The sequence below is a fragment of the Hemitrygon akajei genome, chromosome 1 (assembly GCF_048418815.1).
Source record: "Hemitrygon akajei chromosome 1, sHemAka1.3, whole genome shotgun sequence".
In the NCBI taxonomy this organism is placed as follows: domain Eukaryota; kingdom Metazoa; phylum Chordata; class Chondrichthyes; order Myliobatiformes; family Dasyatidae; genus Hemitrygon; species Hemitrygon akajei.
The window spans coordinates 93,841,469-93,868,184 of record NC_133124.1 but is presented as its reverse complement, the minus strand read 5'-3'; the positions used below and the strand labels follow the sequence as shown (position 1 = coordinate 93,868,184).

Here is a 26,716-nt window from a genome sequence, read left to right as displayed (position 1 = left end):
GCAACAACTCTATGGAGACCAACATTTGCAGAAGTGGATGACACCACATCAGAAATGTGAAGACACTGTGATCAAGAAGAATATCTGGCCAGCACAGACTCCTTTTCATGAACATTACCTTTTTCCCCCCTCTTCTTTGACTGTTCACTGAGGGTCAGGGAAACCTCATTAGTGTGCACACAGGTATTCAAGTAGTGTAAATTTGTGTGCTTGTGAACTGAGCCAATAAGGGTACTTGTCAGCAAATACCGATTCTTTCTTTGCCTAACTGATCATTATTATAGAGGGTTAATGCTTTTAAACCCAGGAAGATGATACTAAGCAGTGACTGGGAGTTCTGCTGAATGCTACACTACACTTCATGTTGTACCAGAGTCTCCAGGGAACTAATTTAAAGACTGAGAGACCCAAGGAAAAGAACATGAGTTTAACTCCAAATATTTAAGAACACAATATCAAGTGGAAGAAGTTCCCATGATGAGCAGAAGACAACTGCAAATACAATTCAGCAAATCCCACTGCAAAATCAAAGTGAATAAGTCTTGGCAAATTAAGATCATCTATCGAAAATTAGTATATACTGGTGCTGAAAATATAAAGTACTGGTGTTAGAGTATTGGATAGCTGGATACAAGATCAGCATTTTGTTTAAATCAGAAAAAATATGAAAGCAAAGTAATTTTCTTTCACACTAATTAGTAGACTATTGAAAGGAAATAGTCTACCTCAAGGAAGCATAATATCCTTTCTCTTTCACTCTGATATCTGATTGCATTTTAAACATGCTTAGTATCTGAAAGATTATTCTCTCTGATTAGCACACTCAAAGTAATTTTTTTTGGTATGTGTTTTCAATTTAGTTCTGCAATTGTGTAAGTGTTTTCCTCTACTCTCACTCACTTTAATGTCTGGGTTTATTTTATAAATAACTCAAGAACCACAGGGAATTTAAAAGCTTTTGTCTTGGCAGAGTTACAGTATTTGGTACAAAATTAAAGTCTTCTCTTCCTGCCTCTGCTGGTTTTAACAGTTGCAAGTGATAGAAATTCATGGCTGTCAACTCAGGCTTTTATCAATAGCATGGCAATGATAAGCAATTGTCTAAAATGTCAATAGTATTAAAACGAAATGATATGTTCTTGAAAAACATGACAGTATTGACTTGAACAGAAAATATAGCATTAATTATGGGGTCATGGAGTGAATTAAGTTATGAAACATAAAAACAGATACTGGAAAAAATTGTTCATGCAAGGGATGGTTAAAATTTGGAATATTTTGCAAAAATGATGAATCAATAGAATTGCTTCAATTTACGTAGCACTTTTCAACATCTCGTGGTTCCACTTTGCCATCATGCAGTTGACAGCACTGTCTCCTTAGAGGTAAAAATTATTGAAAATTCAAAACAGAGCGAGTCAGCCATTCACCTTTCAATTGGATCTCAGCTGATCCTTAATCTCTGTAACATTTTCCCATTCTCCCCTACCCCCCTCGCTTGATAGCTTTTGTATCCAGAAATAAACTTATTTCCTTAAATATACTCAAAGATGTGGCCTCCACAGCTTTCTGTAGAAGAGAATTCCACAGGTTCTCAGAGTGAAGAAAATTCTTCCCAGCTCAGTTCAAAATGCCTTAACCCATATCCTGAGGCTGCAACTTTCCCAGCTAGCACTGCTCTGCCCATGCACCGCACCCTACCCCCACTCTCGCCAGGAGGCATCGTACCACAGTCTGTGTCAGAAGTTTATACATTTTTGAGAGATCTCCTATAATTACACTAAACTCTAGTGAGCCAGGTCTCATCAACCCAACATCTCCTCATACAACTGATCCTCCTCCTCAGGAATCAGTCTAGTAAACATTGTTTGCACTTGCTCTCTAATAAATGTCAACTTAGTACCCTCTCAAACACTAAACTTATGCTGAAGCTCCAGTAGAGTAGTGACAGAGTACTGCAGCAGGGATACATCTTTCAGACGACATGTTAAAGCAAAGCTCTACCCGCTTTCTCATGTGAATAGGAATAAAAATGACACTATCTATAGCAACACGATTTCCAGCATCTGCAGATCTCTTCATGTTTGGGATTTTACTTAATCTATGGTGTTCTTAGCTAGTACTCATCCCCAAAAGAGTTCAGCTGATGGACATTGTCACAGGGTGGGAATCTCCATGTGCTAAATGGATACCGCATCATAAACTGTATTACTGTTTTTTAAAAAATATTTTATTTTATTGTCTCTTCTCTTACACCTCATATTCCACCTTGGTAGTCTGCAACGTTCAGAGCATAAACATCAATTTTTTTAACTTCCAGCAACCACTCCATTCTGTGCCCTCACCCCACCCCGGTTTTGTTTTCCCTTATCCCATCGACCCCATCATCCTTTCTTTTCCCTTCCCTGCCTTCTTGGTCTGCCATCAGCCATGTTTTTCTCCCTCTGGTTCTCCTCCTCAACCTCTGATGCACCATCAATAACTCACGCTGAGACTTAGGAAGTGAGATATCGGCTTTTATTGACTGAAGAACAACACTACATCCTGGGAAAATGAGGGAGAGCAGCAGACCACAGTCGCCTTTATACAGGGGTCTGTGGGAGGAGCCACAGGAGCAGTCAGCAGGGTCTGTGGGAGGAGCCACAGGAGCAGTCAGACAAGTATATCTAGTTCACCACAACCTCCTTCCCTTTATTCCATGGTACACTGTTCTCTACTCTTAGATACATCTTCTTCAATCCTTCATTTCCACCTACCATCTCCCTTTTTTCAAAAAAACTCTCAGCCTCCCCCACTTGCTGATCTTCCTCCTCTCACCTGGATTCAGTTATCACCCCCCAGCACTTGCTCCACACCCTCCCCCACACTTTTATACTGACAATCATCCTTCTTTCCAATCCCTAATTAGGGGTTTCATCTTAATATAGCAAATGTCCATTTCCCATCATAGAGGCTGTCTGATTCACTGAGTTGCTCCAGTATTTTATATGTTGCTCTAGATTTCCAGTATTTGCTGTCTCTCTTGCAGCCTTAGCTCTTCCTTATTTCGGTTAAGAAATGAATCATGCAATTCTGGGTTATTTTCTTTCATTAAAGTACCAAAGCTGAGTCAGTCACTGCATTCCAAGCACGCCAATGCAAATAGGATTAGAATTGGTGGCTCTGACCTGAAGCTAGCATCAGAGGAGACAAAAGAAGTCGAGATTGTCCCTTCCTACACTACATTTTTAGTGACTGGCACTAGTTAAGCTTTTCATTCAACATGACATTGATGATGGTTGTCTGTGTATTCAAAAAGTCAGACATTTCAAATGTGAAGGTGAAGGAGATACATCTCTTTCAGCAAAGTTGAAAGTATTCAGCAGAATTGTTTTGGTGGTTTTCCAGGTGAGTCATGTATTAAGCCTAATTTGTACCCACACATCAATGCAGCTATAAAGAAGGCAATACAGTAGCGACCGTATATCTCATTAGGAGGTTGAGGAGATTTGGTAAGTCACCAAAAACACTCGCAAATTTCTACAGATGTACTGTAGAGAACAATGACATCATCATCGTCTGGTATGGGGATTGGAGGCTACTGCACAGGATCAAAGCAAGCTGCAGAGAGTTGTAAAATTAGCCAGCTCCATCATGGGCACTAGCCTCCGTAGTATCCAGGTAATCTTCAAGGAGCGGTGCCTCAGAAAGGTGGCGTCCATCATTAAGGACCTCCACCACCCAGGACAAGCCCTCTTCTCATTGTTGCTGTCAGGAAGGAGGTACAGAAGCCCGAAGACACACACTCAGCAAGTCGGGAACAGTTTCCTTCCATCTGCCATCTGATTTCTGAATGGACGTTGAACCCATGAACACTACCTCACTACTTCTTTAAAATTTCCTGTTTTTGCACTACTTATTTAAGATATATATATCTGAGAATTATTATATATATTTCATAATGTTGACAGGAAATACCAACAGAATTCCTATTTATCAGGAGCGCCACATACACAGAGCCCTTAGTATTGTCAATGATACCTTCTATCCATCCCACAATCTCTTTGAACCCCTCCCATCAGGCAGGAGATACCATAGCATTAGGATAAGAACTGTAAGGAAGAAAAACAGCTTCTTTCCCTGGGCTACGACACTACTGAACTCCCTGCCACCACCTAGTGCTCATTACATATGAAGCACTACTACCGTAATACGGTTTACTTTCTAAAATTGTGTCAAAAGTGCACCTTACAGTAATATTATTTGTTAACTTATTTATGGTAATATTACTTTGTGTTAGATGCGAGTAATACGTAATGTGCTTTTCACCTTGTCCCGGAGGAGCTTTGCTTCTTTTGGTATATATGCATACAGTTAAATGAAAATAAACTTGATCTTGACCTGCGTTCACAAAAATTTACCAGGTAGGAGTAGCAGGTACTTGAGAAAACAAGTGGTACACAGGAACCTGCTGTGCTCTACCAGCATTTTGTGTGTGTTGTTGGTACACAGGCTTTTATTACAAGGAGTCTTAGACAGAGGGAAGTATTGTCACACCCTTGCATGCTATTGGAGAGACCCATCTGGAGTCCTGGGCAGACTTTTAGTCTTCTTTAAATAGTATTCACATTCGTCCAAAAGAATTCACTAGGCTAATTCCTGGGATGAAAGCTTTGTCATATCATGGGAGGCCAAACTTTGATCTATATTCTTTAGAATTTTGAAGAATGAGAGGTGACCTTACTGAAACATACAAGATCCCAAAAAGCATGACAGGGTTGAGCTGTTTCCATTTAGGGCATCACTACAAAATAAATTGTTAGCCATTTAAAAATAAGTTACAGAGAAATTTCTTCTCAGGGAGTGGCGAATCTTTGAATTCTCCACTCTGTGGTACTCGCAGATATTCAAAAAAAAAATCTGGAAACATTTCTGAAAGATTGGAGAATTGAGGTCAATAGTGAAATGGCACATGAGGAGATAAGAAACACACACAAAATGCTGGAGGAACTCAGCAATCCAGGCAGCATCTTCAGAAAAGAGTAAATAGTTGGCGTTTTGGGCTGCAACCATTCTTCAGGACTGATGAAGGGTCTCAGCCCAAATCAGTTTTATTATCACTGAGATACAATGTGAAATCTCTTGTTTTTCAGAAGCTGTACAGACACATAAAATTGACATATATTACCATAATAGTGCAAAAAACAGAAATAATTAGGTAATATCTATTCAGCACTCTGATGACGGAGGGGTAGAAGCTGTCCCTGAATCAGAGTATGGTCCTCAGTCTCCTGCACCTCTTCCATGATGGTAGTTATGAGAAGGGGGCATAGTTTGGATATTGATGGTCCTTAAAGATGGATGCCAAATTCTTGAGGCACCATTTTTAGAAGATGTCCTCACTGGTAGGGAGGTTGGTGCCCATGATGGAGCTGGATTAGTCTACAACCTTCTGCAGCTTCTGAGCTGATTATTGATTACAGGAGGAAGAAGCCCAAGGTCCATGAGCCAGTCCTCATTAGGGCTTCGGAGGTGGAGAGGGTCAGTAACTTTAAATTCCTTGGCATTATCATATCAGACAATCTGTTCTAGAACTGGCACATGGGGCAATCACAAAGAAGGTTTGCAAGATTGAAGACAGAGTGGAGTGATGATAGCGCTAAACAGCTACTCCTTTGCTTCCTTCTTTGGCAACAGCTCTATTTCCATCTTTAATATCTTTATTTTTCCCTTTCAGGGTTCTTTTGAAGACCCTGACCGGGAATTACACGCTGACTATGGTACTTTGCGGGAATGGGACTCGCTCTTCGAGTTTCAGGACTGGTCGTTGTTTGGCACGCCAAGGGCTCAGCCTAACTATTCAGCTCGTCTTTGGAAGCCTAGGATCTCGGGGCTCTGGAGGTGGGCGGATCAAGGGTCAGTGTCACGACAGGAGACCCATGCGTTGTCGGGGGATTCGGAATATCTGCGGCTGTGTACCCAGAGACTCATGACCCTTGGGCACAGAGCTCGAAAAAAGCCACATGGCGGACTTTTAATGTTGTAAATCACCAAATTCTTTGTATGTCTCCCCACTCACTGTGAAAATGGAGACACCTCTTTCTCCTTTATTAGGGAGAGAGAGTACCTGCAGTATATCGAATGCTGGGTGAACAATGTAGCCTTTGGGATAACTGCAAGTCTGTGTCTTTACTGTTGCTTTGCTCACACTTGAGTGCTCGGTGGCGGGTGCCGACGCACCTTTTCTTACCGGTGGGGGGAGGGGAGAGGAGGGTATTGCTTGCTGCTGCTTACGTGCAGAGGGGGGAGCTGGGGGGCGGGGATTTTACGGTTCTAACTGTCATTCATTCTTTGGGGCACTCCTCTGTTTTCGTGGATGGTTGTGAAGTTAAAGCTTTTCAGGATGCATACTGTATACATTTCTCTGACATTAAATTGTATCTTTGAAACAACGCCTGTACTTTCATAAAAGTTTGTATATATTCAGCATGGCACCGAAACCTTAACAAAATTCTGTCTATGCACAGTAAATAGTATCCTAAAATGTTGCATTACAGCCTGGTGTGGAAATACCAATGCCCAGGAATTGAAAAGTCTATTGAAAGTGGTAGATACAGTCCTGTCTATCACAGAAAAGCTCTCCATAACATTGAGCACATTTACATGGAGTGCTGCACCAAGAAGGCAACATCTACCATCAAGGACTCCACCATCCAGGCTATGCCCTCTTCTCATTGCTATGATTAGGCAGAGGTACAGAAGCCTGAGGTCCCACACTGCCAAGTTCAGAAAACATTACTACCCTACATTAGGCCACTGAATCAGTGAGGATAACTTCACTCATCAGAACTCTGAACTGATTCGCAGCCTACAGACTCACATTCAAGGACTCTACAACTCATGTTCTCAATATTTCTAATTTTTACTTGCAAAATTTGTTTTCTTTGGCACATTGGTTGTTTGTTAATCTTTATGTGTACTTTTCATAAATTCCACTGTATTTATTTTTCTATAAAAGCCTGCAAGAAAATGAACCTTAGTGTAGTATATGGTAGCCTATACATACTTTGATAATAAATTTACTTTGACTTTGATGTGGAATTGCCCTTTTCCAATGTTAGAATGGTGTCATCTGCCATCTTCTGTTGGGAATTCTTTGTATATAGCAGCGGCACTAATGACATCACTGCTGGCCAAGCAGCTGTCAAAGTGAAGACTCCAAAGAGACAGCAAACCAGGAAGCAAAATTAAAAAGAAATTGTCTGTACCTACATGCCTTTGATGCTGCTGCAATTCTTTAATTGTACCTGGACCTCAGCATAGTTGTGCACATGACAAGAAATTTGACTTGACTTGAAAAATCTAATTTTTACAACTTCTTAAGCATTTAGGGAGCAAAACAAAAATTAGCGCATTACTTGTAATAAAATATACCTTAAATAAAACAAAAATTAAAAAAACATTTTAATTACTTTCAAATCTGTGATTTTGAAATAATAGTTTATGAAGGCATGCAGCTCAATAAATGCACAACCCGAGTATCAGAAACAGTGGGGTTTATTTGTGGCTCAGTAAGCATTTGGAATCTCATTTGCATCTCATTTAGCAATGCATAAAGTTTTCAATTAACTAATAGTGTGACAAATGCAAAAAAAATTTGCTGTTCACAATAAGTTGGTGAATGTGTGACATATTTCTCAGTGCAATACAAACTAAGTATCAACAACAACTTCTGATTTTCCCCATTTAAATGTGAGTGTGGAAGACAGAAGTTGCAGACAGATGGAAAAAGCTGGGAGTTTCACTGCTGTTAAAAAAAAATCCTGAACAATGGGAAGGACAGTACAGAAGTGGTTTAATATTCAATTATCCCAAACAAATCTTCTGGCAATATTAACTATCAATTATTTGTTATATCATAGTTTTTTCAATAAAGTCATCTCAATAAATTATAATCAATTGATTTAGCTACATTAGCGTTAGAGTTTCCCATTAAGGACATAATGAAAATATCCCAAAGTCTTCTAAGAAAGACAAACAAAATTAATATTAATCAAATATGGATGATCACAAACTTATGAACAAGGTAGAATTTAAGAAATACTGTAAAAGGAAGAAAGGGAGATAAAGGAATTTAAGAAGGGCATTCCAGAACTAAGAGGCAATTTTCACACAAATTGGAAATACCAGTGATGAAACCAAACATGTTATCAGTACTGTTGCATTCCTGCAGCATAAAAAATTAGAATTTAAAAGGCAGCAGAGGAAAAGGGCATTTGAGCTGCTCATAGCTGATCTTACACAATAATTCCATTCTCTTTTCCTTATCTTCATTTCCGGTGATACTGTTAATATCTAAAAGAATGATTATGAGTTCCACATTCTTAAAAAAAATTGCAATAATGCATGGAAAGAAAGTTTCTATTCATTAAATTTGCATGATTTGGGTTTTTTTTGTATGAGATCTTGTGTTTTTTTATTGCACATTGGTTGTCCATCCTGTTGGGTTCTATTGATTCTATTGTGTTTCTTGAAATTACTGTGTATTTATTGTATTTCTTGCATTCCCCTCCTCGACCATTGATACTGCCGGGATTTCCCTTCCTTCAACTTTAATGCTGCCCTCACCCGTATCTCCTCTGTTTCCCCAAAGATCCGCCCTCACCACAACCTCTTGATGCCTTAACAGTGATGGAGTTCCTCTTGTCCTTGCCTACCAACTCATGAGATTCTGCATCCATGCATCATCCTCCACAAATTCCACTATCTCCAAAAGGATCCTACCACCAATCATATCTACCTCCCACACCTCCGCTTTCTGCAGGGATCACTCCCTCTGTGATTCTCTTGTCCATTTGAACCCAACTCCCAGCACTTAACCCTGCAAGTGGCCAAAATGCTACACCTGTCCACTCACCTCCTCCCTCACCTCCATTCAGGGCCCCAACAGTCCAGGTGAGGCAAAAATTCACCTATGACTCTGCTGGGGTCATCTATTGTGTCTGGTGTTCCCGATGCAGCCTTCTCTATATTGGTAAGGCAGGTCATAAATTGAGAGTCCACTTTGTCGAGGACCTCCACTCCATTCTCCAGAAGCGTAATTTGCCAGTTGACAAACATTTTAATTGCCATTCCAACATCTCAGTCCATGGCTTTCTCTCGTGCCAAGGTGAGGCCATCCTCAGGGTGAAGAGCAACATCTGATATCCATCTGAATAGCCTCCAACCTAATGGCATGAATATCGATTTCTCTTCTATTCCCCTCTTCTCACCTGCCTGGGTCCCCTTCTCTTTCCCCTTCTCCTATGGTCCTTTCTCCTCTCCAATCAGATTCCTCCTACTTCAGCCCTTTACCTTTTCCACCCACCTGGCTTCACCTCCCCCGCCTTTTTTATTCTGGCATCGCCCCCTTCCTTTCCAGTCTCGAAGAAGGGTCTCTGCCTGAAATGTCAACTGTTTATTCGTTGCCATGGAGGCTGCCTGATCTGCTGAGTTCCTCCAGCATTTTGCTTTGGATTTCCAGCATCTTCAGAATTTTGTTGTGTTCATCAGTTGCTGTGATTGTCCACAAGAAAATGAATCTCAGGATTGTATGTACTTCAATAATATATTTACTTTGAATGGCTTCTTTCTCCTTTGGAACCCTTGCATTACATGAAATCAACTCTGAACCAAAATCTCATGGCAGAAGTTTCATGTAATTGAACATTTACTGCGTATTTATTCCACAGAACAACTGCGTAAATTGTACTGCAGCCTTTATACAAAGACCCACCTTACATGCTATTTTCTGCCAGTCTACCAACACATTTAACACATTGTATAATATTTTCCCTGCCAGGTGACTCAATCCTAGACGTCATCACCTATAAAGAGTTAGCAAGTCATACATAAGACTGCTGACTTGTTGCAGTAGATAATTGACTATCATACAGATGGATTTAAATATTTCACTTGGCACCCCACCCTACCACATTAAAATTCATATTGTCCACCAAATTACTTTTACATAAAGAGCTGAAACTGTTCAGTCAGCTGTGACTACTTATTTTAATCAAAAAACAGTTAATTCATAATTGATTGACATGCCAGAATTTTGTTTTTGATAAGGCCACAAGAGAATACAGACATGTGAACTTACAAAAGCAATTGAATGAAAGATGTAACTGCAATGTGCACGATTCAATCCTGACTGGTGCCAACTTCAGAGACTACATTCCTATAAACTAAAATGGACGGAAGCTATAACATTCAGCAACTGCTTGAGCAGAACAGAATGAGAACACTTCCTTGATCTTTCTTTCTCTCACTCTGGTTTCATACCAACAATCCTGTGTGCAATAATTCCAAGTGAAAGGAAGACAGCATCATTCAACTTGTTCCCTACGTGGCCTCTCTGAGGGAATGATGAGATGAAGACCTGCCTAGAATCGTGCTCACCTGTCTGAGCCAAGGACTACATTGCATTATCTCCATGATAAAAGGGACTATGCAAGTTTCAGCATTATTTTTCTACAATTATCCAAACATAACACGAAGGGTAATTTATAATAATATTTGATTGGACAATTAATTTATGTGCTACTGATAACTTTGTTTAGTGTCAAACCTTCCTCACTAGCTGCCATAGTTCAGCATTTACCAGGTGATGGGCTCACAAAGCCCAAGGGATCTCAGAGTCATTTATTGTAATGTTGCACTCACTCTTCCATGATGTCCTAAGTCCACAATCTTTTAGCTTTTTGTCAAATGATTTCCTTCCATTTTATAATAAGCATGTTTATGAAAGTATCTAGCTGCAGCTGGAAGTACTTATTACCCAAGAACAAAGCATCCAATTGATCATTGGGCTGTGAAAGAAGAGCTGCTGGAGGAAGACAATAGGCCAGGCAAATCTGTGGAGGGAAATGGAGAGTCAGTGTTTCAGGTCTAGACCCTTCATCTCCACTTGTGGTAATTCAGGTGGCAATAATTTCACACAGCCAAGGTACAGATTTGATTTAATCTACCGTTAGTTGCAAGATGACAACGGAAAACAATCATTTAACAAGAGGGCTTGAAAAAGTGCAAAGAGCCTCCTCCTCCTTTGCTCTAGAACACAAATCGCAGCCCTGAAGCTACCGGAGAATTTGGTGACCAATAACAGCCACTAACAACACAAGCCAAATAACACAATTTACTGATGCCAATCCAAAGCAGTGGAGGTAAAGTCTCCACCAAAGGAGGTGAAAGGCCCTCCTTTTCTCCGCTAGCCTGTAGTTCACCCTTGGGCAAGGTGTACAGCTGGTTAGCACCCCTCCCCCATCAGATTGATGTGATGCCATGGGAGCGCTGGTGCTCATCACAAGTCCTCTTTATTGGACCGCTGACTCCAGGCGTACAGCCTCTGAAGAGTATTGATAATGGCTGGGGTCACCCGTCTTGTAAAGACTCTGCCCAGATGAAGGCAATGGCAAACCACTTCTGTAGAAAAATTTGCCAAGAACAATTATGGTCATCAAGGCCCACGTCAGACAACACGGCACATTACGAACGAATCCAAAGTAGTAGACATGCACTTTCAATAATTTTCACACCTCTTGTTTCCATATTGTTATCCACACCAATATTATGAGATATCTAAAGCATTCCTAATCTACTACAGTTTATATGCTATACATCCTGATGTTTCTCTCGACAACATCGTGTACATGTGGTGGAAGCTAACACCGAAGCTGAAATGTAGCGCGAATTCATAATTATCCTTCTCATATAATCCTAAAACGTCACCGTTTTATTGCACCACAATACAAACAGTAAAAGACATGTTGGCGTTATAACAAATGTAATATAATGTACCACCTGCCCTGGTCTTTTTCCCGCAGGTATTGTTAAAGTAATGGAAATCCTTTGCAGGTGCACTAAACAAATAAACCGGAAGGATATAATCTAAGATTACAGCACACTTCAAAATAAAAGTTAAATGCATATATCACGAGATTTTTGTTATAATATTGACTTCGAGGCTTATTTTAACGTTTACCATCCAACACCGACATTTATTTAAAACACTAAACTGAGTCGTTCAATTGCTTCTGTGTCTGTTAATATTTCTTCTCCGTACATATATTTATTGCACCTTCCTCCCGATCTGCGGTAAGATCCAAGTTTACCTCGTTAATTTTGCCTATGCTATCCACAGGGGAAACCCGGTGCGCTGCGTGATTTAAGCTAGGTGTCCGACACCGTCAGATTCTACCTAGCTTTGTTGTGCATTTGTCACGCAGTTTGGCATTTTGCGTCTACAACATCACGGGAATGTGGTGACAGACAGACACATCCGAGGGGCTTCGGTAGAAGAGAAGCAGCGACTTGAAGGAGCTAATCATGAGAAAGTTGCAGCATTCTTAATGACTGTATTTTATAACTTAGGGAAGTTGACTTAATTAAGGGAGTGACGCCAGGCAGTAATATTTAGTCGCACTGAATGCTGTTCTGCACTGTGTCTGTACGCCACCCTTGGGTAGGAGCTGAATGCCAACAATCGTCATTCCTAAATCAGGTTTTACATACCAAACAAAAAAAGGTGTACAGGTATCGTTATTTTCTGAATCCAGTGACCTTTAAGCATTTACACTAGTTGAGAAGTAGGCAGAAGATAAACCAAAATACGTGATTTCCCCGCAAATCTGAGTTGATTTCAAACGATTACAACAGCCCCAGCCAAAGAACAAGTAATAATTATTACAGGAAGAGAAAGGCGCATCTGCAAAAGAATCAACAGGTCAATTCTAACGGTCGTAAAGTTTAACTTCAAACTAGTTGACAGAAATACCAAACTCGAATGATAGAATCACTCTAATTGAAATCAGGTGGATTTATGGGTCCAGTGAGAATAAAACCGAAACGGATTGATTTAATTGTTTGAAATAGCACCTTTAACTTGCATACTGAATGGATAAATCAGCGAGCGATCCGCTGATAACGCTCAATTAAAGCTTGTATGCCCGCCTCTAACTGGTTTCCCAGCTGATCAATAACACCTCAATGTCTTCACCTCCAAACTAATTGACCATTCGGTCTCTATACAGCTCAGAATTCAGAATCAGGGCCAATAAATATCCCGCTTATTGAAATAATCACTGCAATTCAAGGCAATTGATAAGCTCCTTTGTTAATACGCGTAAAAAAAACTGCATCAGGAAATTTTTAAAACAAATCCCGACATTTCGAGCTAAAAACATCAATCTAAGCGAGTCCTTGTTGTTTTTACTACTATTCGAGCCTCGGGGAAAGTGCGGCGGTTACGTTCACTTACCGGGAGAATCTGCATCGATGCCGCCTTTAGGGGTCTTGATGCAATGCTCCAAGTAGACGCCGTCTTTCAAGCAGCTGTCTCCCTTCTTATTCAAGCCCAGCATTTCAGTGGACTGACCCATGCTGTCGGCCCTAGAGCACTGACAGGGGGTTTGCATGATGCCGCAGGGTCGGGCGCTGGTACTGATGGCCAGACAGGTCTCCAGCCACTTGCACAGCATCTGACAAGCCCCCTTGCTGGGGTTTCTGTTGCCTACCACTAAATATTCGGCCGTGAACTCCTTGTCTTTGATCCTGCCGCCTCTCCCCTTTGCTCGGCCAATGACACCCCCTGCGACCTGCTTCATTTGCAGGTACTGCTTGCTGGACTGGAGGAAGGCATAACGGACCGTGGAGTCGCAGAGCCTCAGCACTTCGTCGAAGCTCTCCATGCCCAAATAGGTGCGGGTGCTTGTCAGAAAAGAATCGTACTGGTAGGTGCGTATCTGGTGTCTCTCACATATGTTACTGGTCTTGGCTACCTTCATGTACAGCGTGTATCTCCTCGGGTCGGGGTTCTGGATAATCCAGGAGCAGGCAGAGTTGTTGGAAGCAAAGACCATTGAAGAGGAGAAGTAGCCGAATAGTTTCCCCTGGACCAGAGTGGTACAAGGGGCTTGGCCGGCGTCAAACCCGCTGACAGTCCACAGCGCGGCGGCTAAAATCACAATCACCGCGGAATCAGTGATCCTCATCCTAGGTCGGTTATCCCAAGAAACGCCAAAGAAATAGCAGCAACAGCCCAGATCATGGACATAACAGGACCGACTTTTACAGAAAGACACCAGCAGATGATTTCATTGCAATCTTTGTAGTTTTGTCCTCGGTCTCCCCCTTGTGGTAAATTCCTTGAAATCGTATATATTTTCTTTTCTTTTAAAAAAAACCCTAGTCCCAAAAGGAATACCCCTCCCCGGCGATGTGTGAGGCCACAGTTTATTCGCCAACTAATTTACAAATTAAACACAAAATTCTGCAGACGTCGACACTTCAGACAGCCCGTGCAAAAGTCAGAAATGAATCTGAAATGATAAAAAAGACAGGTATCACTTTCTTTTAACGCTCTCGGTTTTACGAATTCTTGCAATATCATTTGGAGTCGTTCTTTACGAGGTTTGTTAGCAGATTTTGACTATTTCTCATAACATTTTTCGCGTGGGTGGGGGGGGGGGGAATGCTACCAGAGCGTTCCATCAGCTGAAACCTCTCCCGATGATTAGCCCCTGTCTAGTGGTGGCCACTTCAGAATATGCATCCTACAATAAACTTGGTCTCGGTACAGATTAGTCTGCACCATATGCCCTGGCCAGGTTGAACTGCACTTGAAATACGTCCTCGCATATTTTCAAACGTTTGATAATAACACCAAAGTACAGCTATTTTCTCCTTATTATCGGATAAAGAGCCAAAAAAACTAAATGCCGTTTAGTGACTTACACTCTGCAGTTATAAACTATTAAAAAAAGGCATTTAGTAACCCTCGTAAAGCATTCCAATAAATAGAGCATTTTCAAATGTAACTATTTAATTTATCAAGGCCACCATAGTTATTCTAGTTTATAGATAAAACCAACAGTTTAAGCAAAACGCATTTTTTTAAAGATCAGATTGCAATTATTTCTTAATATTCTGAGATAAATGCAATCTTTGTAGTTTTGTCCTCAGTCTCCCCCTTGTGGTAAATCCCCTGAAATCGTATATATTTTCTTTTAAGGAAAAGCCCCTAGTCCCAAAAGGAATACCCCTCCCCGGTGCTATGTGAGCCGCAGTTGATTCAGTGTCTTCACCAACTGAATTAGAAATAATACAAAGTTCTATCCAATGGGCTTTATACTATAAAATCCACAATGCAGCATTCGCAATATGATAGACAACACGGTGCATTTTGTATGCGCCTAGTACTGACGGTATATGTACTATACCGTCAGTAGTCACAGACTCGGCCTTCTGTGGCTTGCATGCTGACTGAGCGCATTGATCTTTTGAATTCAAAAATTGGAATTTCGCTTAGATTAATTGTTTTGCCACTGCCGTCTTGTCTCGTGGATATATGTAAATTTTAAAATCAGACAGTCTTTCGAGATTTTGCCCAATTTAAAATCACGCAGATTTTTTTTTTAATGCTTGTGATGGACAAGAGTCGTGTCAACTAACAGTGCTCGATCTTAGAATTACTTCCACATTGTATCTTTCACAGAAAAGAAGCTATCTTCTTGTTTCATCTGGACTCATTCTGGATTGCGTGCACTGACTTTGTTCCTCTAATAACCTGCTGGACTGTGGCAGATACAGAAACCTGTGCCCCCTTTCGCTTCTAACCACCCCCGCATGTGGCTGTGTCATTCCCTGATTTAAAACGAAACGAGCATCAGGGAAACATTAACCCGTGAAAAGCAAGGTAGTCCCTTAACCTTCTAATAGGGATAAAACATCGTGACTGGTACCTGCGTGAGAGAGAGTGGTCTACGATTTGCTCAGTTTAACCTATGCATTGACAGCACATTGTTCTTATCGCTGCCGGGCTCAGAGCAAGACGCTCTCCCCCCTCTGGGAATTGTTCGCTACGAGTCTATCAGGCGTTCAGCATTCTAACGACTGATTGCATTTCATCTCTCGTAATCCCGACACGTGCCTGAGCAATACCTATGCCGATCTCCGTCCATCTGCGCGCGGTGGGGCAGCGGTAGTTTAGGGGGGGGGGGTGTATGGGACGGGGGCTTTGGTGATTGAGGTTACTGGACACAGGACCAGTGGTGTCCATGATGGGATATTTGGAGCTTCTGGGAGGGAGATTGACGGTCGTTAGAGCTGAAAAACGCAAAACACAAGGGAGGGTGTGAAATCTGCAACGTATACAGCGAGGTGTGGAAACAGATCGCATCCTGACTCATAATGCATCAACATATTGTTAAAAGTTACTGTGTTATAACAAAGCCATCTGTACGAACTGGAAGAGAGGAGGCAGTGTGAGGCGGCAATCATAGCATTGGAGTGTTTGATGGGCGCATTATTAAGACTGTAGAGTGGTTTCCTGAAGAACACGTTCTTCCGTTTGCCCGTATTTTAAGCAGAACATTGCGTTTATTGAAGATAGCAACCGGCATTTTATTTTGTTCTTGATGATTCAAACTAATAGCACGCAGGTGTTAGCGGAGAATGGACTAATTGTGGCCATCAGGGCAATGACTGAATACAGATCGTTGCTCGGATTTGGTGAGAGCTGTTTGCTGAGGAGGTGCGTTGGATGCAAGCAGCCAGTTTCGCTTCGGCGAAACCTAATGATCAGGAGCTTGCTAGATTTAATTTATTCCATTAGCTGCGCGGCTTCGCTCCTGAACGACGGCGTGTCGTCGATGAGAAGCGAAGTCCATTATGAAGCTGTGGTCCGACGGGGCACATCGCCCCTGCATCCGCCCCCGATATCTTCTGGTACCAAGGTGCTACCGCTCGCTCCCATTAAGTGACATCCAATACATGGCGAAGGAGTTAACAGAACCGAAGTGACTCAAACTCGGTGAAGGATTCTTAGCGTCACGTTCTGCCTTGGTGGCTGCTAATTACTGTGTAATTATCCCCAATTATTTTATTCCAATACAGACCAACTTAGTTGGTCCTATCTGTTACTAAGAAACGACTGCGTTGTTACATGTAGTTGGGGATCCCTCTCGCCTGCTGCATCACAACTAATGTCTAACAGGTTTACACCCTGAACCACAGTTTTATCCCAGTAGTAAGAATCACAAAGTCTGCTTTTTGATCCAATGACACGATAATGCGTCAGATTAATTGGCTGTCAGTGGGTTAGGGATTATTGAAATGGTGTAGTATAAATGTGTTTTTTTTTTATACAAGGGGGACGCATTTTACTCACTGTGTCGCTGGAGCTGGTAGAAGTGAAGCAGACTAGATCTTGCTATCAGCTATATGTGATTAACCCCTGACTCTGTTGAATTCATCTTGGAACAGTCTTTTAACAGGCTGACGACCCAAATTGTGCAAAGTGACACGACCATCAAATAGGCCCAGGTAGGGAATTAGAGGGGGGCATGGATGTTTAATAACTGGGATTAATGAGCATCCAGAGTGCATAACGTAAAGACGCCGTTCAATCCCGCCGTCCCGAGTTTTGCAGTTTACTAATTGGATAGATTTCAGAAAACGGTTCGGCTCGCTGAGCTGTTTGATAGTCCACACTTTTAACGATTACTGTTTGATTCTAATAGTCCCCAATGAACGTTGCGCTGACCATGAACCTCTCCGCGTCGCCCATTGCTAGAGGGATACGCTAATTCAGCAAAGACTTGCAGAGTCGAGAGATTCTTTAGGTGACATTCCCAAGACATCCTTAGACCGCTCGGACTCGAGAAGTGTTCTGTTCTTAAAATACACTGACCATAATAGGGGCGTCGTTCACATGTATGCGCGCTCTCCAAAAACATCAGTCCGTTATCCTGTAACGATCTGGAACGAGGGCGGTCTAATATCCACTTTCAAACGAACACGCTGTATGGTTTTGCTGCACCGATTCTACCAGACATTGTCACCTGCACAATCCCCTTTAAAGGTGTCTGCTTAAATGGTGACAGAGCTTCTCCCTCGCCCTCAGAAAACCCCTGCACGCTGTATAAAGTGGATGTACATAAGACCCGTTTTAAAAATAATATACATAACCTGTAGGTATTTCCGTGTCATCCTTACCTCAAAGTTTCTGAGCAAATATTTACACCTTCTCTCCTGGTGCATTCACCAGCAAGCTCCGCGTAAACAGTAGGATGATGACCACCATGGTTTGCGGCTGGGATCCCCACACGCACACAGCCACACACAGGCTGGAGTAAAAGGAAGATTTTGTTTCAGGAAAAAAAAAGAAACGGGGAGTGGGGGGGGGGGGTAGTATCTGGAGACAGAAAGGAATGGGGGAAGGACCGTTCCTTTGATTAATCCGAAAGATGCAACAGCCCAAGTGCCTCGGAGTTTAGATCCAAGATCCGCGACTATCGATGTATCCTTGTGGGAAAGTGGTGTTGGAAGGGACGGCTGGGGTAGGAAGTGGAAGTGGCGGTGAGGTTGCAAAAGATCTGACAAAGCGTCCTGGTCTCCTTCTGATTTCCCACCTACTGAAAGCAGAGCGTTGTAGCTAAGAGCGCAATAGTTACGTCAGGCACCCACAGCTTTCCCAATCGCGCGTTGGAGGAGGAAAACTCTACCAAGGCAATATATTAAAAAACAGCGGAATCGACTGGGTCGACTAGGAAGCGGAGCCGACCTGAGCCGCCGAGAGCCGAGGAAGCCCACCTCCCCCCACCCACCCCCCGTCATTTGTTAACCGCACACCGCCACCCGGGATTTCTTTTAAACTGTCTGTTTTCCTTTCGTCGTCTCTATATATCTTTGCTATTTTGCGGAATGGAAATGCGAACAAGATTCTGAGACTCCATTTCCAGCGCAGTACAGGACAATTATCGCTGTTCACCCAGCGTGTTTATCATTAAAAATATAAGCGAGTGCATGCAAACTGAATATTGTGCAGTCTATTTGCTTTAGACACATGTCTGATTCGCTTTCCATTACCGGACTAGAATCTGGATTCTACAGCTCTCCATCTGGTTCTAGTGTTTAATGAATTTACAGTCTGAGATTGATACGCAAAGGGAGACTCATGCCACGGTCATTTAAAACCACGTTCCAATGCTGATCCAAACACCTTTATTAATAAAAAAAATCACCGCAGCCGGAATTTCCAAAGTGGGGGCCTCCAGAATTGTTTTGTTATCTAATGTCTCAAAGCACCCTGCAGTTTGTGGGCACATCATCCATTTTCAGGGCAACAGTAATTGGTTGCGTTCACCCAGTCAAGGAAGGTCTTCATCCCTAAACTACCCCATCCATTTTTCCTCTTCCAAGTCTCCCCTGCTCCTGCCAACCGGGGAACTATTCCAATGGCGACCGCTATTGAAACACTCAAGTGTCGCGTGGAATTTCCACAGTGAAACTGGCCCCTCGGATTACCGGCGCTGAAACTCCCGCAGCAAAGCAATCCTGAGCGCGCAAGTCCCCCATCCACTCTTATAAGGGAAGTTATAGCCGCACCAGCTCGTCTCGAGTGGGACAAACCAGGCAGGATCTGTTATTTTATTAGTCTAAGTATCGTTTTGGAGTACGCAAGTGCGCCAGTGACCAGGTTACTGCCTGAAACTGAATGAGTCCGGACTCATCGCGACCCGATTTATCTTAAAGACAAAGATTCTGCAGGTGCTGGAATTCCAGAGCAACAGGAACAACATACTGGAGGAACTCAGCAGGTAGGGTAGCATCTGTGAAACAGTCAGCAGAGACCACTCTTCACGACTGGAAAGGAAGGGGAAGAGGCCAGAATAAAAAGATGCGAGGCGGGTGGAGGAGAAGGAGGATTAGCTAGAAGGTGTTTGATAGGTGAAGCCAGGTGGGTGGGAAAGGTAGAAGGCTGGAGAAGAAAGAATCTGATACCCTCCAATTCAGACAACATCTGAATGAATTTCCTTTTCTCTCTCCAACGCAAAATGTGGCAACAAAAACTGCGCACAGTGCTCATGCCCTGTCTTACCTGTGTTTTGTAAAGTTGCAACATAATGCTCCAACATTTCTACTTGATGACCCAAACAATAAAAGCAAGCATGCCACGTTCCTTCTTCACTACCTTATTGTGTTGATACTTCTAGGGAGCTATGGACTTGAATCCCAAGGTTCCTTTGTCAAACAACTAAGTATCTGTACTTTACTAGCATATTGTGGCTGTCCTCCCCCTTCTGACTTCCCAAAATTCTCCACCTCACACTTGTCGGGATTAAATTCCATCTGCCAAGCTGCCTTACTATCCATAACACCCCTGATTTTTGTGTCATTGGCAAACTTACAAATGATGCTACCTACATTAACATTCAATTCATTAATATATATATCCCGCACACCACCAGTCACAGATTTCTAATCTTTAAAGCATCCTTCCAGGGTTACCCTCTACCTGTATCACCAAGGATAATTTTGAGTACTACAATATAATGAACAAAACAAAAAACTCTGTGAATTGACAAAGTTTGTCAATCAGAAATATTAACTTGCCTCTTCCTTTCCAGAGATGCCAGCTGTTTAAGTATCTCCAGGAATGATAATGTTTATTTTGAATTCCCAGCAACCAGTTTATTTTTTGTTTGTGCATTTTAAAGAGTGGCAGCTAACATAATGATGTTTGTAGCCTGTTTCCACATAGTACATCCCTACAATAATATTGATATCATGACCTGCTTTAGTTATATTTAGGAATGAATAGAGTCATAGTACCGTAGAGTAATAGAGCATGGAAACTGGTCTTTCAGCACAAATGGCATCCTCCTTACTAGTTCTAGTTGTCCAAGTTTGGCTCATAACCCTCTAAGTACCTTTCGAAATGTCACTTCAATATCACCATTGTTCCTGCCTCAATGACTTCCTCTGGCACCTCATTGCAGATATTCACTACTCTCTAGTCCTGGACTCCGAACCCTGGGAAAAGACAATGACTATCCACCTTATTCAAACCTCTCATGATTTTATAAACTTCTGTGAGGTTATCCTTCACTCTCCTGCCTCCAAGGATTTAAGATCCAGTGTGGCCAACCTCTTCCTATAACTTGGACCTCTGGTCCAGTTAGCGTCCTTATAAATCTCTTCTGCACCCACAATGTCTTTCCTATAACAGGACAACCAAAACTGTACATAATATCCTACGTGCAGCCTCACCAATGACTTATATAACTGCAACAACAACCCCAGCTAGATCCTACCTAATGACTTCTGATTTTGCCCTGCTCCAGTTCAGGACATTAATCTGTGGACCTGTTCTATCTTTTCCCATATCTATTTTAAAGCTAATAGAATCGTGGTCACTGGACCCAAAGTGCTTTCCAAATGCCACCTCAGTTACTAGGCCTGCCTCATTCCCGAAGAAGAAATCCAGTGTTGCTCCGTCCTGAGTAGATGCCTCTAAATAATGTGCAAGGAAACTCTTGCAGGCACTATACAAATTCTGTCCCATCCAGGGCTGTTGCATTCTGGGTGCCCCAGCAGATACTCCCATCTTTTCACTGATATCACTCTCTCTTGATTCCCGTACACTTGCCAATCTAGTCTAAACTCATCCTGGTGAAAAAAATAAATTTCACCACCAGGATATTGGTCCCCCTCTGGTTGAAGTACAACCTGTCCCTCTTGTACAGGTCACCTCTACTCCAGAAATGATCCCAATGATCCAAGAACCTGAATTCCTGCCCCCTGCATCAGCTCTTCAGCCACACATTCATCTAGTCTATTTTTCTTTTCCTGGACTCACTAGAAATGGCACAAGAATAATCTGAAGATCACTAGTCTCAAGGTCCTATACTTTAATATCTTATCTAACTCCCTGTAGTCATTCTGTTGGATGTCATCCCCTGTTCTGCCTACATTCTTTGCATCAACATGTACAATGACCTCTAGCTATTCATCCCTCCCCACACAAATATTTCCTGCATCCACTCTGAGATTACCTGGACCATGGTATTCACATTGTCCTGGCATCTCTTCTGCAGCTAAGACACCAAGAAGAGGGCATATTTTGAAGAAGCTAACTTAAGCGGTAATGACATGATATACTATCTACTATTACCATACTCCAAAATGGTACACCAGTGTTATAGAATATCCACACAAATGTCATGTTTATTCCTTAACAATTACATGTTTCTAGTTTCCATTCTAATGTAGATTCTGCAGTTTCACCTACCTGATAAAAAGATCTCTGCTCTATTTTATTCAACTGTGAAAAGCAAAGCCATTTACAGGCAGCACCAACTATGACCTATGCAGAGTCCTATGGACATGAGTCACCCTCTCCAATAAGACTTCCTTGTCTGAGGACTGGATGAATTCACTCACGCTTCCTCTACCATATTTCAAATTTGCTATATGCCTATTTCAGATAGCTATTCAAAAATTATCTTTCCAAGCACTCAGAGCTTCCAGTATAGATGGAGAAACTTTGTGGAGCTGAATATTAAATTTAAATCAAGAATCTGGTCTATAATAGACTTCTGTCTATTAAAGTATATATCTTTAAAAATGTAGTGAATGTTCTGAACTTTTCCTAGACAAGGTCTTATGTCTATTGGGTTGTTGAATCAATACTTTCTGCAGAAGTTATTACCGGCAAAGGACCTGAAATTGAAATCCTTCTGTAGGTCACTCCGGAAAGCACCTATAGACACTTGCTTCAATATTATGTAGTTTTCACCCTTGTAGATATAAAAAGAAACAGTGAATGGTTTCTGCCATCTCGTGTTTCTATTAGCTCTCTTCGATATGGTTTCTCTGCTTTTTTCTATCGCTTCAGGTATCAAGCATTTAACCTTGTAAATGAATAGCACTGAATCTTTCTGGTTTGTGACTCATTTACTCCTCATGGAGAAAGACAGAGAGGACAATGGAAGGGATTATCAGAATACAATGGATTTCAGTTAATTGGGGCAAATCTGGACCAGTATATTTTGGCCCTATTAGGTGGCTGTCCCAATTAGCTGTAGCTTCATGGAATTAATTAAAAGGGAAAAAAAGACATTACTGTTTAACTGAAATACAATATTTGTATTTCAATGAAATACAGAACAAATTAGAACACTACCAATACCTCTGTCGTACTATAAAACGGTGTATTAGTTCCTAATAGTTATTGTCAGAGGAATTCATCTGCTGTGTTTTCTTGATTGACTGTAAATGAACAAAATCAGCACAGACACCTAGTACCAATAATGGGCTGCCTTCATATAATATTTTAAACGAATGCATCCTCCAAATTTTCATTTTCATTGTAACATTCATGATTGTCGATACCTTCGTAATTACTAACTTGTTCATGTAGTGAAATTATTTTACTTTCACTCACTGCTGTTTCTGGCATCTCCAAGCCTGAATGCTTGAAACGGCAATAGTGAAGCAGTTCTGAATTGTCTTACTGCTTATTTCTCGACAACTATCAGTGACAAAGATCACTGCTATTTGAACAGAAACACACTGAAAACTGATTGCTCTAGGTATGGAGTAGTGTTTAACAGCCACACAAGTGCTCACAATTGACACTGGTAGGAATCTATCTGGCAACAGTCCCCTGCACCAATTAAGCAGCATAATGTCCCAAATAAATGGCTGCCCAATTAACCAGAATCCATTATATTTATTTTCAGCTCCACCCAGAGCTTCTGCAAGAGGTGGTAACTGGGTCAGTTATGTCATAATTGATCCAAAAAGACATGTTTATATCAATTATGACATCAGGTGTTCTTTGAATGCATGGTATTTAAAATATACCATGCATTCAAAGCTATGTATTTATTTATAGATCTAAAGCAAAGTACCATGGATTTAAGATGCTAACTGCAGGCTGTTCTAGTCATAATTGTAGCTTTCCCACACCCCTCCACAGGCCATTCTACTTTACATATCCTGTAGAAAGCAGTCCCAACTGCTTCTAACTTGTCAGTTTGTCATCCCTATTTAATGAGTCTATCTTCTTCCCAGAATATATAAATAGGTTTGGCTCACATTAGCATGTTCTAGTAACAAATTGATCTCCTCATTTGGGTTTGCTCTTTCCATTTATTCAGTCTCTGTTTCCCTCACCTGAGGCCATCTAACACCTTGACAATTCTATGTTTTCACTCTCCATCTGTATCCTCCATCCTTTATTATATCTTCTCCCAAACAGCAATCCAACCACCTCCCATCCTTGATGACTCAAGTGACTGAAGATCTTGAAATCTGGAGCAACAAGCCATCTGCTGCAGGAACTTGTTGGGTCAAGCAGTATCTGTGGGAGGAAAGGAACTGTTAGTGTTTCAGGTCAAAACCCTACACTAGGACTCCCCTACTTCGTTGCCCATTTCTCCTTGGCTAAGATTTTCCTAATACACAAAGCGAAGCTCATACTGGAAATCTGAGTACAAGCAAAACATGCTGGAAATATTCAGCTATCCAAGCAAAACCTTTGCAGAAAGCAATAGAGTCAACATTTCAGATTTGAATACTCTTAGAATATTGAGTCACAAAGGTAAAATTCTGCCTATTGAAATTCTCAGATGAATGGTGTATCTTCTGTTAACTGTTCTTCTTCCTTTCTGATTCATCTTATTTTTTGATTTTTATTCTTTCATTGTTAATGTTTAAAGTTGTTCACTTTTCTCATCTTTTCTTCCTATGTCAGACCAATTGGCAAAAAACTTTAATATTTGTGAATATTAGAAATATTAAAAACAAAATTTTAAATAATACAAATAAAATATCTTTCAAACAACTGTAAAAACTAAGTTAATTTATACATAATCTGCAACACTCCTTTTATTGAAATTGATATAGAAGTGATCCCTGCATCCAATCCAGACTGGTGCAAGTTCTTTGAATGAACTTAGGGTAAGTAATGAGTAAGTGCTGCATCTTCAAGCTCTCTTACAAAACTTTTTAGAGTCCATCATAGAGAACACTTCTGTGAAAAATACTGCAAACAGCTCACGATAAATTTGAAATCTGTTCACGAGGTAATCCAAAATTGCTTCTAGTTATGTTAGCAGTTGCTCAAAGAACTGCTGACATTTTCTTAAAACATCCAGGCAATTAAATTCCAGGATGATATTTCACAGGGGTGTTATCCCTGGTATCCTGGGCAATATTTATTCTTAAATCAACATCACTTAAAAAGAAATTATCTAATCATTATCACATTGCTATTTGTGGGAGCATACTGTGCGCAATATGACTGCTGGGTTTCCTACATTGCAACCGTGATGACATTAGGTTAGTACTGGTATAGTGGAAGTATTGTGAAAAGTTCTGTATAAATGGAAACTATTTTAAAATTCAAACCCACTGACTTGCCAAGTTTGTTTTTGTTTTTTTTTTCATTTTCTAAAGCTTTGCAGCTTTTTCCCCCCATTTATCTAGCTTTGGTTGCTAATTTATGCGGAATCAAAGGCCCTTGTTATTGAGACATTCTTAAAAAGTACTGATGCATGAGACTCCTGACTACATTTGCTGTGAAAATGACAACAAAACTCATCATCTCTTGCTAGAAAGTAGCCGTGTGATCCACTTCACTAGAGGCCTATCGCACGCTACCTGGCCTCATACTGTTTGGCTTAGCTGAATGGAAGCTAGGTTTGGAAACAAAAATTAAGCTCTGTGTTGGATTTCATGCTTTTAAATTTCCTGCAGGGTTTTATTAATGTTCTGAAGGAGTGGATCTTGTCATCTTCAATCCAAAATTTCAGGAATTTACTTTTAAGAAGCACATTTTCTTTGCACATTCTACACAAATACATTGCCTTTCTCTACGGTAAACTCCTTGTAGGCAATGCAGCACAGGACTTGCCAGTCGCAATTTTCACAACACACATCTTGGTTCCAGGCATTCAATGTGTCACTGGAAATGAAAAGCTGGAAACAATCAGCCATAAGCCAAATCTGTGCAGAGATAAACAAACTAAGTTAACATTTCAGAATTGACCTGAGATATTAAACATGTTCACTGCTCCACAGATACTGACTGACCTACAAAATATTTCCACTTATTTTTACTTCTTATGTTCAGCATCTCCAGTATTTGGCTTTTGGATTAGTGCATTATCTATTTATCATACAAAACGCGTGTGGTTTGCTACTGCTTCATGGATTGCACTCTTAATGATGTGACTCCAGACCCAACAGATTGCCTCACTTTTTCACTGCCTCTGAATGGGCTCAGCAAACTATTCAACTGGACTAAAAACAATCAATTAAGAGAATCCCACCCTGTTGTAAACTTTCATACTGAACACCACAAAGTCCAGTCAAATCCATAAAGTCCCCCTCATTATTATCTGAGAACGAATTCCATAATTGGGAGAGTTATCCCAACATACAGTCGAGCAAGAGGCTGATATAATCATATGAAATCATGACATTTTGCCCACAACTCAGTCTTTGTAATAACCTGGGCACGTACTGCCCCATTGGCAACATAAGTCTCAGAGGATTTATATATCGAGGATGGAGTGCCCCTGAAAATCCGCAGCATTGACTTGGGAATGATATCAAGTATGGACAAAAAGATCTTTGCTGTTTACTACCTATTGTTTTCCCTCATGCAATTGATCATTTTTCCTCTATGTTGAACATCAGTTGGAAGGAGTAATGGGAGAACTGTGGGCATAGAATGCACTTGGGTTGTCAGTTTTTGAGATCACCACCTGGAGAGGGTCAGTAGCATGAGCAATCATCAAGATGGCTTAATTCTGAAAACCATGACTACCAAACTAGAGCAATAACTGATTTTGAGAGATCCAAAACACAAAAAACCTACTTGTTTTTGTCCACACCAGTATGCATA

The 26,716-nt window shown here is 41.2% G+C and overlaps 1 protein-coding gene across 11 annotated transcripts in view; it reads right to left on the bottom strand.

Annotated features, from left to right (window-relative positions):
• adgrb1a (adhesion G protein-coupled receptor B1a) overlaps positions 1-18,439 on the bottom strand; it is a 575,895-nt gene extending 557,456 nt beyond the window's left edge. For 9 of the 11 annotated variants that reach the window (XM_073048135.1, XM_073048145.1, XM_073048153.1 and 6 more), the window contains exons 1-2: positions 18,013-18,438; positions 13,277-14,336 (exon numbers count right to left, since the gene is read on the bottom strand). In XM_073048135.1, coding sequence (XP_072904236.1) covers positions 13,277-14,009 — 733 coding nt within the window. In that variant the 5' untranslated portion in view covers positions 14,010-14,336; positions 18,013-18,438. Of the gene's footprint in view, positions 1-13,276; positions 14,337-18,012 lie in introns of all 11 variants that reach the window. The other 2 variants (XM_073048159.1, XM_073048205.1) reach the window with 1 other exon arrangement.
• Between the last annotated feature and the right edge of the window lie 8,277 nt (positions 18,440-26,716).